Source organism: Halichoerus grypus, chromosome 2, assembly GCF_964656455.1.
Source record: "Halichoerus grypus chromosome 2, mHalGry1.hap1.1, whole genome shotgun sequence".
In the NCBI taxonomy this organism is placed as follows: Eukaryota; Metazoa; Chordata; class Mammalia; order Carnivora; family Phocidae; genus Halichoerus; species Halichoerus grypus.
Genome location: NC_135713.1, coordinates 32,113,690 through 32,130,272, shown reverse-complemented (window position 1 = coordinate 32,130,272; position 16,583 = coordinate 32,113,690). Strand labels below are relative to the sequence as shown.

Here is a 16,583-nt window from a genome sequence, read left to right as displayed (position 1 = left end):
TAAAGCCAGCTCACAAACACAGAAGGAAAATGTTATCAAACATAGGAAATAAATGGCTCTGTCTGGCTCCCACAGATCTCTAGTCATATTGGGGTTTATGGCAATATCGTCTACCCTTAAATATTGGAAACATATTTTTTGTTGTTGTTGATTTTTGTTCTGGCAGACACTCTGGACTATCTATCCAAAAGATCCTCATAACCCTTTTCTTCCCTGTCTTCCTTTATTGAGAGGCATGGAAGCTAAAATACATAACTTCCCAGACTTCACTTCAGTGAAGAATGGCCAAATTCTTGCCAATAAAAATGTGAATGGGATGTCTTCTTTGGGCTGTGAATTGTGTAAGACTGTTGAATCACAGATCTGTACCTCTGAAACAAATAATACATTATATGTTAAAAAAAAAAAAAAAAGAAGAAGAAGATAGCAGGAGGGGAAGAATGAAGGGGGGGAGATCAGAGGGGGAGACGAACCATGAGAGACGATGGACTCTGAGAAACAAACTGAGGGTTCTAGAGGGGAGGGGGGTGGGGGGATGGGTTAGTCTGGTGATGGGTATTAAAGAGGGCACGTACTGCATGGAGCACTGGGTGTTATGCACAAACAATGAATCATGAAACACTACATCTAAAACTAATGATGTAATGTATGGTGATTAACATAATATAATTTTAAAAAATGTGAGTGGGAGTCACTGTGAATGCCTTCTCTTCTCAAATTTAAAATGTGAAATCTTATATGGAGAAAGCTTTGTACTCTCCTACCTTCTTTGTTCCTGGAATGCAAACATGAGGTCTAGAGGTATAACAAGGCCATCTTGCAACTCAGAGATCAAAAACACATGCTACAGACAGTATAGCAGGAAAAGAAAGAACCTAGACCCAGAACATTGCTGAACAGCTGCTTTAGTTCTGGCTTCCTGTCTCCAGATGGATTTTCATATACGAACAACAAAATGTTGTATATTTAAGCTAAGCTTAAGAGGGTTTTCTGGGTTTCTGTTTTGTTGGTTTATTTGTTTGTTTTGCAAGGAAACATATTCCTAACTTACACACTCGCGTTCCTGGGAGCAAGTGCCTGGCAGCCATTCACAATACAGAAACAACATAAATATATGTAAGAATGCTGGCAGACTTCTGCTCCTGGCAAAAATGAAGTGACAGGGACTGGATTTACATTTCCACCTCAAATAAGTAAAAGAACAGACATAATATAAAACACAACAGATTTCAGACACTGAACACCAGTTCATGCAGGACATTGGTCTCTAAGAGAGGGGGAAAATATGAAGTTAGTTCCAGTGATTGCCCAGCCTTACTTCCTGGAGAAAGCTTCTAGATACAGAGCTAGGAGTCCAGGCAGGGCAACATGGATAGAGTCATTATGACAGACCACCGGGGGGTTGGCAGTGGTGGGGGGAGGGCTGGGGATGGGGGCGGCAGCTGTCAATAGAAAAAGCTCTGGGGATCTGCAGAGTATTCCCCTCCAGTCTGCAGCTGAGCGCTGAATAAGGCACACATGTGGGGAGAGCAGAGACTGGGGAACAAAACCATGCAAAAGAACAGAAGTAATGATCCCCAAAGCCCACCCAGGCCTAGGAATAATCAATATTTTCAACCAGCCAGAACGGAAAACACCAAAACTCATGGGACAGAAGATGGTACTCAGAAGAACTTCACTTCAGTAGTAGGACCCAAGTAGCCCTTCATTAAGGTTGTCTGGTCCTTATACTTCACAAGACATAAGAGAAAGCTTGGAAAGAATCGAGCTGTTCCCCAGTAACTTAGCTGTGTCACAGAACAAAGCTCAAAAATATTCAACACCCAACAAAACATAATTTACAAATGTCTGACATCCAATGAAAAAAAAATTCAAAGAAGCAGGAAAACAACCAATGAGAGGAATAGAAAGAATCAATAAATAGAAACAGACTTAGAAATTACATACTTTAGGTTGTGAACAGCAAAGAACACAATCAGTATATTTGCTTTTACAAAATTAATATACTACCAAGAAGCAGAGAGGATTTAGAGAATATCATTTTATGAAATATAATACAAAAGAGAGAAAATGCTTAAGAAGTAATTAACATGTGGGTAATTAACAATTGAGTAACTAACAATTAGATTATCATCAGTATGATTATTTCATAGAGTCTTGGAAGGGGGCGCCTGGGTGGCTCAGTAGGTTAAGCATCTGCCTTCCAGGTCATGATCTCAGGGTCCTGGGATGGAGACCCGAGACCAGCTCCCTACACAGTGGGGACTCAGCTTGTCCTTCTGCCTCTCCCCCCGCTTGTGCTCTTTCTTTCTCTCTCTCCCTCTCTCTCGATCAATCTCTCTCTCAAATAAATAAATAAAATCTTAAAAAAAAAAAAAGAAAAGAGTCCCGGAAGAACACTTTCTCTTAAAATCAGAAACCATGATCTTTCTTTTTTTTTTTTTAAGATTTTTTTATTTATTTAAGAGAGAGAACACCAGCAGGGGAAGCAGCAGAGGGAGAGGGAGAAGCAGGCTCCCCGCTGAGCAGGGAGCCCGATGCAGGCTCAATCCCAAAACCCCAGGATCATGACGTGAGCCGAAGTCAGATGCTTAACCGACTGAGCCACCCACGTGCTCCAGAAACCACGCTCTTAAGACCATGATAGACAGGATGCTGCTGGAATAATTTGGTCTAGTTAGTCTATTTTTTGGTTAAGCTGTAAATGCAACAAGAACAAGAGCAATACAAACAAAACAACAGATAACAATAATTTAGTGAAAACTTGGTACAGCACCTTCCTTCGCATGTCCCTGTGCAACTAACCATTTTACAGAAGGCAAGACGGAACTGAGCCTTAGAGGAAGTAACTTTATTGCTAAACATCTCTAGTATTTATATCTACTTTTCTGCTGTAGTGAGCACAAAATGTTGGCATGGGCTCCAGTTTCATCTTCTTGAACTTCTGTGTTCTCCTCTGTACACTATGGAAGCAGATGAAGAATCACATACATTAACACTAGGACCAGTCATCAAAGTCATGTTTTGTTTTTCAGTCCTTGATCCAAATTATGGTCTTATGATTTGCCTCCTTCCCAACAAAAATCCCAGTTCATATTTGAGTGCTACAGTAGCCGGAAATTTTATTATTTGAAACTTCACCTAATATTTTACCAACACTTCTTGACTAAAATGCTTTCGAACAATTTCATTTAATCAGTTTTTATAAAACTCATTGAACATGGAGGATTCTAAAAATCTCTAAGAGTAACATGAAAATACTCATATTTTTATGGCACATCTAGAGGCCATCGAAGCCACCAAAATCATGAATTAGAAATGCATTTTTAATATCATAAGAGTAATCAAAAGACAACAGAGAAACCTTTCTTTCTTTAAAAAAAAAGTAAAACATTTTTCTTTCTAAATGTAAGATAATCACCTAGAGGTAATAAAATTGTCTTTTAATCCTTAAAAATATAATACAGATGGCTATTTCTTCTAAAATTTATTTCTTTAGGCACTTATGGGGCCCAAATAATTTATTATGAAAAGAGAGAGAGAATGAATGTATCCTACTTTGTATTACCTAGCAGCCATTAAAGCTGAATTCCTCAATCAAAAAGATGACTTTCATAGTAACATGACCTGAGCATCTAAGAGGTAACTGACAGTTAAAACCTAGACCTTCTAAAAGCTCTGAGAAAGGTGGAATGAGCTCCAGAACACAGAAAGCTAATTCCCGGGATGCCAGACCACTAGGGAAGGTCTTCAGAGGTCAAGGGCTCCCGTTTTTTCTCTCACTACTCAAATTATGAAGCCAGTCTGTGTTCTTCTCCCGACTCCTGTTGGTAACAAAGCTAGAAATGCCTAACATGAGAGGTATTTGGGAAACACTTTGCTAGAAAATTACTTGTCTGCAAGGGCTTCAATTATCTATCACTTGAGAATGAAACCCTTTTATAAATCTATCTGAAAATTCCCTCTCTAGCTTAAATTCTTAAACTCCTTCTGAATTCCAGAAGGGATGACTTTATTTATTTTTTTTAATTTTTTAAAAAGATTTTATTTATTTATTTGACACAGAGAGAGAGACAGCAAGAGAGGGAGCACAAGCAGGGAGAGTGGGAGAGGGAGAAGCAGGCTCCCCGCTGAGCAGGAGCTCGATCCCAGGACCCAGAGATCATGACCTGAGCCAAATGCAGATGCTTAACTGACTGAGCTACCCAGGTGCCCCTTGAAGGGATGACTTTAAAACCATATTCTCAATTTAAAAATGCAGCATGCTTAGTAAAATTACTACAAGTAGAAAAAGCAAAGAAGGGAAGAGAGACCAGAGAAAAGGAGAGGAGAGAAGAGGACAGGAGAGAGTGGACAGGAAGGAGAAAGGAGGGGAAGTGAGGGAAAGGAGGAAATAAGAGGCCACTAACAGCACAGGAATATTAGCTCTGTGTAAAATTATCATCTAACAGGGCGCCTGGGTGGCTCAGTTGGTTAAGCGACTGCCTTCGGCTCAGGTCATGATCCTGGAGTCCCAGGATCGAGTCCTGCATCGGGCTCCCTGCTCAGCAGGGAGTCTGCTTCTCCTTCTGACCCTCCTTCCTCACATGCTCTCTCTCTATCATTCTCTCTCTCTCTCTCAATAAGTAAATAAAAATCTTTAAAAAAAATTATCATCTACTATTACTTGCCTTTTATACACCAGAGTGTAAGGGATTAGGCTTATGTCTTAAAAGACTGAAAAAAAAGTAGGGCCTAATTTCATTTTAAATATATTTTATGAATCTAATACTTCATTTAAAGAATAAAAGGATTCATGGCAAAATTCAAAGGAATTGTACCCTAAAACCACTAAAACCACAAAAATGTAAATTTCTATAAATTTTGATATTACATTGATAGATAGCTATTACCCCCTAGCTTTATATTTTGCCTTTACTGCCTTATTAATGTTCCTGTCTGATAACACCTCACTTGGGAGCACAGCAGTTCTGGGATTAGGTAGTATCACTTGTCAAGTTAGATTGAAAGGGAATGGTTACCATACACCCAGGGAGACTCTTCAGTTCTTTAGCAAGCTGAATTTGAACTCCCTTGCAAACAGATATCTAGAAACAATATTCCATTAGTTAGCACATGCCATCCTATTAACTTTGAGAATCAGTGCTCCTAGGGTTTAGGAGACATCAAACCCATATTGTGTTAACCTAGTGTAGAGAGAAAAATAGGAAATAATGAGGAAATGAAACAAGATGTCCCCAGGAAAATGGAATAAAAATGATAGCAAATTTGTTGTTTTGAAGTTTGACTTTTTAAAATCTATCTGCAATATTGCTTTATAAAAAGAGAGATCGATGGGTGGATTTGCTTTATCTGAAAGAATATTTGGCAAAAAGATGTGTTTTGATTGCCCCAATAAATTACAAAGTCAATATAAATCAATCATCTCCTAACCTCCCTAATCTCTATGAGATCAAGGAAACCTTGATATACAGACATTTAGAAAAATCATTTGTTACCATTCACAAAAAGAGTAAGAAATTGATTATAGCAATTATCTAAATAGCTAGCTTTCTTATTATTGATTCTATTGCACATTGTTCTTTAAGATTCTAAGAGCATGTAATTTGCAATGTCATTTTTCCCTACAAGATGTTAAGCGTTTCAGGCTGCCTCAGTACCTCTTGGACCCACCAATTCTCACCCTATTTTTCAAGGGTGAGCAAGTCATGGCACTGGAGATGAGCAGCTGCTCTTCTTGCCCAACCACAATGAACACCCTTCAAATAACTGCTAAATTTTCAATTATCCCCTAGTGGGTAATGAGGCAATGAGCTCAGACAGTGGTTCTCAGACTTTATTTCTCAAACTTGAGTAAAGCCCAAGAATCACTAGGGGTGCTCATTAAAAATACAGATTTCTGCCTCTCATTCTAATTTACGAGGCCTGAGGTGGACCTGGGGATGAACATTTTAAATAAGGACACCAGGACAGGTGATTCCCTTTACCAAGCGCTTATGGACACAATCTGGGAAATAGTGATGCTGACTTGGGAAGCTCAAAATATTCTTAACCAGAAGCCTGCTGAGGTCCTCTATAAGAAACACAATGCAAAATAATCTGTCTGGAAAAAGAATGATGAATTCAAAGATTTAGTTGGAAGGATTTGACCTATGAATCTGAGATAAACTTCACCAATGAAGGGAAAATGACTGGAGAAGCAGTCAAAGATGAGAATTGTCATGAGCCCCTTCTCTTGGCCCCCTTCACATCCAGACCTATAGACTCCTAGCACCCTCTTCCCTAACACCTGCCTCATTAATATCCAGTCAGTCTGGGCATACATTGAAAATTGTGGTCATATAGATTTAGGGTTGGGGGCATTGGGACCAGATTTAGGTCTGTACTAGTAAAGTTGAAAGCATTATAGCCAAGAGGTGTGGATAAAAAATGATTTGAAAACAGGAAGAGAGAATGGAATCAAAGAAAAAAGCCTGACCCTGGAGTGAGGCCAAGACCCAGACTGAGTGAATAGTGGAGGGGGAGTGGGGAACAGGAAGGGGAGGCAGAGAAGGCTTTTGCTTGGCTGCTGTCAGTTGGACATTCCATTCAACTGCCCCTGGTGGGCATTCCGGTCCACTGAGCATGCCCAGTTTGTGTGACTGACTTTCACCAAGTAAAACAATCAACAAGATCACCATAAAGGCTTTACCAACACCAGGCCAGTAAAGTGACCACTGAAAACCATTCCCAAATTTGTGATCAATGGACCCAAGTTTAGGAAGAGGAACTCCTTTGGTCTACAAAAATGCTTTGAGTCCCAGTCTCTAATTTCTTCCTTCTCAGACACTCTGGTCTCCATCCAAGGGACAATATTTGGTGAGATGCAGCCATTTTGTTGGTCAACAGGAGCTCAGAAGCAAGAAAATGTCATAGTGGTAGAATACAGCATCATCCTCCTCAGTAGCAGCCCATCGCTGGAAGCTTCCAGATCATTGTGCCAATCAAGTGGAGGAGGGACTTTCCTTTAGAGAACCTTATGTGAAACTTTTGTGAGAAACTTGCCAACTTGCTTGTTCAATTTTTTAGCCTTACTATTTCTGATACTTAGGTGCTGTCTCTTAGAGAGCCTGAAACAGCCAAGACATGACTCAGGACATGGAGGAAACTGTAGGTGAGCATCATGGGATCCCGAGGAGCTAAGTGTTTTGTGTCTGTGTGATCATAAGTTTATGTGGGATGGGGGATGGTGTGAGTCATTGTGGAGGGTCTGTACAACTTAGAAGTGTTATGAAAACTACGCTAAAGTAAGATTATTTCTCTCTACTCTCCTTTTATTCCAAAATAATAAACCACATTGATTGTAAAGGGGCAATGATAGACTAGGAGCCTGAGAGATGATGGTGCCTTACCTTCTTTAAAAAATATATAGTCTAGGGCGCCTGGGTGGCTCAGTTGGTTAAGCGACTGCCTTCGGCTCAGGTCATGATCCCGGAGTCCTGGGATCGAGTCCCACATCGGGCTCCCGGCTCAGCGGGGAGCCTGCTTCTCCCTCTGACCCTCTCCCCTCTCATGCTGTTTCTCTTTCTCTCTCTCTCTCTCAAGTAAATAAATAAATAAAATCTTTAAAAATATATATATATAGTCTACCTGAGGAGAAAGTGCCTACAACACAAAGAAGGACAGTCTTTTATTTAACCTTAAATACTGGAAGAGTCCTTTGGAAATATTTTCCCCTAATTTTCAAGCATGGTTGCCTATCTGCTTTGCCAAAAAAGAGTGTGCTAAAGGGGTCTGTGGCTTGATTTGGAGACTCACCTCCAAAGGTTTCTCTCTGACCAATTTGCCATGTGGTCTGAATTGCTCTATTCTTTTGAATCACATATTTTTTTTCAGTTTTCCGATGAGCTTTATTCAAATATAGATATGTCTGGAAAGTGCAAGTCAAACTAATTTAGATCATTATCAGAAAACCAAAGGTTCCATGAACTTGGGGCCAGAAGGTTAGACAGAGGGAAACAGAGGTAGACAGAGTGTGGAAAAGGACATGGAGGAGGTGCTGAGAGGGAAATGAAAGTAAACAGCTATATCACACCATTGCCTTCTTGTGCTCAAGTAGGGTGGAAGGGTTTCAACTCATGGTATCTGAGAGCTGTGCCTTGATAGAGAGGATATATAGGGTGATACCTACATGACAAGAGGGATAAATAGGAATGTAGCATCTTTTTTTAAAAGATTTATTTGTTTGAGAGAGAGAAAGAGCACAAGTTGGGGGGGTTGGGGGCAGAGGTAGAGAGAGAAACGGACTCCCTGCTGAGCAGGGAGCCCGATGTGGGGCTCTACCTCAGGACCCCGGAGTCATGACCTGAGCCGAAGGCAGACGCTTTACCGACTGAGCCACCCAGGTGCCCCAGAATGTAGCATCTTTTATCTTCCCCTTCACCTTTAATTCAGGTTTTGAAAAAAATACTAAGTATCTGTTATTTGCAAGTATGTCAAGTATATGAAATACGAATAAAGCACAGCTCCTGTCATCAAAGAGCTGACAGTCAAGAAGAAAAGGGATTGGGGGCAAAGGAAAGAGAGAGAGAAGTCAGGAGAAAAAAAATTTCTATAACTCTTGCGTAAGAATTAATAGAAGAACATTCCAGCAGAGACTTAATTCTTTTTTTTTTCTGTACATTTTAGAGACTTTTGGAGATATTAACCTCACTCTAGGCATGCTGAACATGGAAGATAATATTAGTAAGGTAAGGAAAATAGAGAAAAATCTCTTTTGCATTTACTCTTTCTAGTGCAATTATTGCAACATTTCATATACCTCCTTCTTTCCCTTGACTTTTTCTTTTCTCTCTGGCTTCATACACAACATTCAATCTTTCAAAAAGTAGAGTTATAAGGGAAGTCATTGTAATGTTTAAATAATATTTGGCATTTGAGGAATCAGAGTATCCAATTCTGGAAGCTAGCTAAAGAATACCCCTTTCTATATAGGCAGATGTGGAAAGACGGGGAGGCCAGACTTACAACCGTGCAGATGAGAGTCTCCTCCTGTAGAAGCTGAGAGTTCCTATAAAAATCCCCAAAGGTCTCCCCTACTCATCTGTGATGCTATTCCACAATTAGAGATTTATTTCTCTGGGATGCGAAGGCTTTTCTGGCTCCAGCAACCTTTTGTAAAATAACAGCAGTTACCTCCAGGGACACTTATCTAGGAAGCAGCACCCAAGATGCTTTCCAAACATGGTGACTTGTATTATAGTCACCCCTCACAACTTTATGAGGTAGGCATGGCCGTTTCCATTTCACAGCTAAGAGGAGGGAGACCCAGAGCAGGTACATGACCAGAACACAAGACTGTCTGACTCCAAAACAATGCTCCTAGTCGTGATCCGATGCAGCCTCCCTGTGAAGGACAGGGTCTACACCTTTATCTCCTAATCTAGTGGTTCTCAACCCTGACTGCAGGTTAGAAACCTTTATGTAGAGGGAGTTACTTCCCACCTTCAGCATGGGCACGGTACCTTGAAGGCAACATGCTTGAGGCTGTTGGGCATTTCAAGACCCCAGTCTCTCATCTATCAGAGACCATGTAGCCACCTAAGAGATTGAGAAGAGCTCTCTCACACAGCACCTGGTCAAGCCCCATGATTCCGAGGCTGCAGCTCTGTCCAAAAGAATTCAGAACTTTCTTTCTATAAGGCATGAATAAAGCTAAGGACTTATAAATCTCCCTTAGGATCCAGTTTCACAGCTTATCAGCCTCTTTGGGAATCACAGTGCGTTTCTTAATACCATAGTCACTTCCCGGTGGTAGGAGCAATGGTTTGGGTAATGAGCATTTCCATTCCCCTGAGTGCCCTACTCCAGTGTCTTTCAAGACTTTGATATGTTAGGTAGCCTGCCTCCACCTTCAATTAGATTTTGTCATAGTAATGCAGTCAGGTTAAAATAGTTTTCAGAAAGAACTTTGCTTTATATATAAGCTTTTGTCTCCTAAGTTTGCATATTATGTTCAGGAAGCCCCAATTAAGATATATAAAATCCCCCAATAAGGATGGCATGTGATGTGATGAGCACTGGGTGTTATAATATGAAACTGATAAATTATTGAACACTACATATGAAACTAATCATGTTATATAAGTCAGCTGATTGAATTTAAAATTTAAAAAAAGATGTATAAAATCCATTGTGAAGTAGAAATACATTGCTCAATTTGAAGGTGTTAATCATTTGCACTTTGATTCCTTAGTTTTGCAACTCAAATTCTGTGTATAAACTTGTATGTTCACAGGAAGACATTTATAGTCATCTCACTTCCGTTATTCAGAATAGCGACATCTTGGATGATGCAATCGTCCAACGGTTGATTTATTATGCCTCTAAGGACATGAGAGACAACAATGTAAGTTTGATTCTAAATGATGAATCAATGTCAGGGTTGTAACTGGTCTTTAAGTGACCCAAATGCAACTATGTAGACATTTATAAGCTTTTCCTACATTGCTGCCTGAATTGCAAATCACTTTCATTTGTTCCTTCATGATAACTTGGATATTATTACAGTACCAATTATTTATCCCTTCACAGATAAGGAAACTGAGGCAAAGCTAAAAAAAAAAAAAAGACTTTAGAGATAATATTATCCATTCCACTTTTAGATGAACATGTTGATGCTTGAAGAGATTTTTTTGAAAATAACACAGCTATCTATTGACAGAACAAGTAACTAGAACCCAGTTTTCTTGCTTTCCGTATGAATTATTATCTCTTCATGTGCCTATTTAGCTACCTATGCTAGGCACTGTATCTGAAAAAATTATTTGTAGAAATAATTTGAGTTTTAAGGTGCTTTCTTCCAGAAAGGATTTTTCCCTGCCAAGGTACTAATAATCTATGATTAATTTCAGGACTTGAGATTTGGGGGGGGGGCACTCCTGTGATTCCAAGTTGGACTACAGTCCATGGAGGGCCAAGTGCACCTTTCATTTAAATGCAGCCTTTTGGAGTCTTAGGCCAAAAGATAAGAAGTCGGACGGCCAGAGTGTCACCATTTGTTGGTCCTAAATTCTGTCTATTCTCCCAAAATACTGCAAAGCAGCCTCAAATACAGGACTTACCTCTCTGGATTCCCAATCTTTCCCAGATCTCAACTTAGTAATTCATTCCACCCTATATTGTGATGTTTTTATGAGTATATTTTCTAATAGCTTGTCCAGGTCTTTTTATTTTCCTCAGCAGGCGAGTTGATCAAATTTACCTAGTTCAGCATGACCAAAAGCAGAAGTCCCTCCAAATATCTCCAGTATCAAAGATAACTAGATCAGGACAATATTAAAACCCAAAAGTCTAGACTCCTGGTCCCATTTCCCTTTCACCATTCTCTTCAGTCTTTCAACCACAGTGATTCATCACTTACACATAAAACATAGATCCTCTGTTCATAGTGCTTAATCAATTAGCAAGAAAATGTGTATTAACCTCAAGTTTACAAGAACCTTATTAAACCTGGCTTTACAGTTCATTAAAGTTACCTCTGCTTAGCAGCTACTGACCCCCACTCTAGAGGCTTTCCCCCCTGGGCTTGTAACAGCTTGTTCTCTATCCCAAAGCCAGGGGAACTTAGAATATTATCTAGACTATTACCTCTCTGAAAACTACCCCTGTTCTTCCTCTAATTGTTATTGCTGTTTCTTCCTCAGATCCTCAGAGAAACCAGGATGCTGGCTGGTGAGGTTTTGGTGTCTCTTGCTGCACATGATTTCAACTCTGTGATGTATGAAGTACAAAGTAACTTCAGGATCCTGGAACTACCAGATGAATTCGTCGTGCTTGCTCTGGCTGAACTTGCAGCCAGCTACGGTATGGAGGGAGCATCTCCACATTTGCCTGGGAAGCATCCACCCTGACTCACCATCTAAAACCAGATGGTGCAGACAGCAGAAAGGAGACCACACTTCCCTTCCGCCCTACTAAAGAGTATCGATAGTGGGATTTAGGCAGTCCTTTCTGAGCATAGATGAGCCTGCTGACCTGCCATTAGTCCGTGCTGCTCTGGATTTGGCTGGACTCTCCCACCCTCACTGCCCCTTCCATCTGGCTTTGTGTTTGCAAAAGCCCTTTTTCCACAAGGCATGTTCTGCAAACGACTGAACACTTACATGAAGTAAGAGTTTGTTATGATTGTTTTTCTACACTTTATTTAACAGTATTTATTTATTGATTTATTTTTATTGAGCATCTATTACCTGGGCTAAGCCCTGGGGATGCAGCCAAGTTCTGGTGAGAGAGATGGACATTAATCAAACAATTATCCAAATAGGCAATTGCTACAAACAACAGGTACGGGTGACTTTGCAGCTATCACCTTATTTTAGACCAACCACTCCTTGATTCTCAAACTACAGCTGGGCATTATGGCAAAAGAGGGATAGAGGAGAATATCTTCCTGCTGCACCTCATCTGTCTCCCCGACACAGCCTTGACATGCTTCTTGCTGACGCAGAGAAGCGCAGAACTCCCCAGTGTGAGGATAATGCTTTTCTTCTCTTGTGCCCCTCTTGGCAGTGTCCCAGAGTATTCCCTTCATGATGATGACCCTGCTAACCATGCAAACCATGCTCAGGCTAGCCGAAGAGGAGAGGATGAAGAGAGTTTTCTGTATTGGTGAGTATCCCTATGGTTTCCTCTTTGTTAAGACCAGACTATGAATTGTGCAAATGTTTTATTTTTCCTTTTACTCTAGTTCTGTTCTTTCTAATAATAATAACTACCATTTATTGAGTGCCTACCACATGGAAGTTTCTCTGCAGGGACTTATCTCTCTCAGTCCTCAAAGCAATTATAATTCTCTCTGTCTCAATCCTCAAAGCAAGGTAAGTACTATTACCCCCCTCCCCCCATTTTACAGATAAGAAACTGAGGGCCATGGAAATTAAGCAATTTCTTTAAAGTGGTGACAGTCAATGAAATGGAGAGGTGGTGTTCAAGTCTATGTGACTGTGGTCTGTACACTTTCCATTACCCTAAATAGCCTCCATGTCTATGAGCCTCCTTCTTTAGTTGGATCACACTTCCCCCACAGTGGTTCTGGGAGCTCACCAGCTCTTAGCAGTAGGCTAAATGTTGGCACTGCTTCATAACGCAATATTGTAATAATGATAAGTAATCAATCTAATCAAAGTACAAGCAATCATAAAATTAAGGAAAATAGGTAAACAAACTATGGGTCACAAATTCCCTCTACCCCAAAACCGAAATACATCTAGAGTAATCAAGAGTCTACAGAGAAGAAAATGCCCTGGAATTTCCAGGAAACAGCATATACAGCACAGTGAGAGGCTTCTTGGATGAGTCTGGAGACCTCGACTCTTCTCCGTGATCATCCACTGAACCATCAGGTGATTCTGCCCTCTCTCCATCTCATTTTCACCTCTAAACACATTAAATAAAGTGATTGCTAGGATCCCTCTCCCCCACCCCAACACCCCCCAACACTATTATTTTGTAATATTTAAAAGCCCATGCTGTCAGGAATGTCATCTTTACCTCTCAACCAAGTCTTTTCTGTTCTGTTTTGGTCACTTTCTCTTTTCTGTCCTCAATGGAAGCAATATCTGTATCTGGTATACACTGAGAATTTACTGTGTGCCTGAATACTGCCTTGGGCATTTTAAGATTATCATTTCCTTTAACCTCACAGCAACCCCATTTGGTAAGTAACATTTTTCCTTTGTTTTCCAGATGAGAAAATGGAGGCCTAGAAAGTTAACAGCTTGCCTGCAGTCATATAGCTAATGTGTGGCAGAGCCCAGATTTGAACTATGAGAGTCTGGCTCAGGAACTTGAGCAATTATACTAGATCAGCCCACTTTTCAATACTTTTTATTTCCCCCACTTACTATCACAGCTAACACTGTGTTCTTGCAAATAAACTTTGGTGCTTGTAATAGCATTTCTACCTGCAATATCAACAGCCCAACAGGGGAAAGGAAATAAAATTAGAAATCATCATGGCATTGAATAAGGGATTCTCTGTCTTTGTGTTATAAAGTTATCTAGTGCCCTTTGGTCCTAAAGCAACTTTTGCCTGACTGCCACTAAAGAACAGTATAAAATTACGTAGTCATCCATCCGTCCATCTAGTTATTCATTGAATCAATCAGCCAATAAGCAGACATTGTGCTCATTGCTTCAGATACCATCAATAGATAAGACATCCTTTCCCTCATGTTGCTTTTGGCCAGTGCAAGACAAACACACACACACACACACACAAGATTATGACAAAGTATAGCAGGAGATTATCAGCCTAAAGGGAATGTGAATGAGCCAATACATGGCCAGCACTAAGATACTCGGGATCTTGCCAGAGTATTCTTTGCATGTGAAGTATCATTGAGGAGTAAACTATGAATTTTCTTCATCATCTAGTGAAACATGAGGGCTGAAGGAACAAATAATATTATTTAATGCATTTGATGCAAATATATATGGGTTCGTGGTCCAAAATGATATTTTTGCAGGCCCAACATTTTTTTATTTTGTTGAACTGAAACAGACCCATGGAAAAACATACAAATCAGAAGTGTACAGGTTGATGAGTTGTCACAAAATGAACTTTCTCATTTGACCACCACCCAGGTCAAGAAGTGGGACATTACTAATACCCCAGAATCCCACCTCATCTTTCCAGCCAATCATCATCATCTCCATCCTTTCCAAGGATAACCACAAGCCTGACTTCCAACACCATAGATTAGTTTCACCTATTTGTGAGATTCATACATGTTGTTGTGTGAAGCTCAGTCCGTGTTCACTTCTGTATCCTATTACATGTCTATACTACAATTCGTCCATTGTACCTGCTGACAGACATTTTCTGTTTTCTGTTTAAGGCTATGACCCAAAAAGAAAGTGAGTATGAACATTCTTGTGCAAGTTTTTTAGTGCCTATCTATTTGTGTATCTAATGCTGCATACTTAGGAGTGGAATTTCTGGGTCATAGAGAACACATATTCAAGTTTGGTAAATAGTATCAGTTTTCTAAAGTGTTTGTATCAATTCATGCTCCCCACAGCAGTACATGAAAACACCAGCTGCAGCTTAGTCTTACCAAAGTTTGACACTGTCTGAAATTTTAATAGTTCTAGACGGTTTGTTGTATTATCTCATTATGGCTTTAACTTACATTTCACTAACGTGACTGAATACTTTTATATGTTTATTTGGTACCGTCATAACATTTTATAGAAACTATCACACATTTGCTAATCATCAGTGCACTCGTCTCAAATTATTTTATGGTCCCTCCCATCTTTATATTTTTCTCAGTCTGTGGTTGTTTTTAAAATGCAGCCCTTGAGAAATTCAGCAAGGCCATTTACAAGTATGTCAACCACTGGAGAGACTTCCCCTATCCCAGATTGGATGCCAACCGACTATCTGACAAGATCTTCATGCTGTTCCGGTATATAATGGAGAAGTGGGCCCCCATTACCTCGCCCATGCAAGTGAGTGGGGGCCTCAGCATGCCCAAGCTACCTCTCCTTCCATGCTGCTTGAACTTCCTCCACTCTCTGACATAATCATTAATCTCAGTTGTTTTGGAAAGCTATGATTGTGTTTTATCAGGTTTATCAATGCTTTTGTTTTTCATATTTCAAATCACTGTTTATTCATTCTTGAACTAATATTTATTGAGTTCCCATGACATGCCAGACACTGTTCCCCATGCTGGGAAGACAGCAGGGATTGAACAGACCAAAATCCCCACTCTCATGGAACTGACATTCCAGTGTGTGGAAAGAAAATAACTAAATGAAGATGAGTAAAATATATAGAAATGTGTTATTTCGTGTCTTATAACCCATATTTGGGCTGAGTCACTGATTAGAAAAAACAACAGCCCACAAAAGTTTCCCATGTTTATGAAGATGACAATGAAATAAAATAACATCTAAAGGATGTGCATGGCTGCTTCAAAAGATCATAATGCCTTGTGCAGAAGAGATTACAAAGTGTGTGCACATGGAATCCCATGCCTATCTTGCTTAATCGGTGTAATATTTAAATGGGGGCTAAATTACATCCTATTTAGGTCTTTTATTTCTATATTATAAAAGATGTAACTCTTAGCCCTCTCTAGTTCAGTTTCTTTTCTATGCTTTAAGCTACCAAAGCATTTATTTTTTTTTTAACATGCTGGGGTAGTTAAATCGTTAGCAAACATGGAACTTTTAAAATATCCTGTAGAAGTCTTTTCTTCAAGGCACCTGAAAAACACAATTCAGTACAAGTACTTTCCTAGTTTCCCACAGAAAGAGTTAGACAAGTGACAAGAAGGTGCACACAGTAATGAGGGAACAGAGAGAGAGGAAGCACTTAACTCCTGTGGTGTGTAATGGAAAGGCTGTGACATTGAAACTGAGCTTGCAGCCTATAAAGACATTCACCCAAGCAAGAGGCATTCCCTAAAGATGCAATAAAAGCTGCTGAAGCAGAGGCTGGAGACAAGCTAACATGCACACTTGAGTGAGTCCGGTGGGAGAAAAGGAAGAGGAGAAGAGAAAGGAGATATAAAGAAGCAGAAACAAATAAA

At 40.0% G+C, this 16,583-nt stretch overlaps 1 protein-coding gene across 1 annotated transcript in view; it reads left to right on the top strand.

The window, feature by feature from the left end:
• Window positions 1-7,125: 7,125 nt before the first annotated feature.
• MROH2B (maestro heat like repeat family member 2B) overlaps window positions 7,126-16,583 on the top strand; it is a 63,505-nt gene continuing 54,047 nt past the window's right edge. The window contains exons 1-6 of the mRNA XM_078066506.1: window positions 7,126-7,153; window positions 8,668-8,729; window positions 10,277-10,387; window positions 11,685-11,844; window positions 12,550-12,648; window positions 15,341-15,495. Of these exons, the coding sequence (XP_077922632.1) occupies window positions 7,126-7,153; window positions 8,668-8,729; window positions 10,277-10,387; window positions 11,685-11,844; window positions 12,550-12,648; window positions 15,341-15,495 (615 nt within the window). The remainder of the gene's footprint in view (window positions 7,154-8,667; window positions 8,730-10,276; window positions 10,388-11,684; window positions 11,845-12,549; window positions 12,649-15,340; window positions 15,496-16,583) is intronic.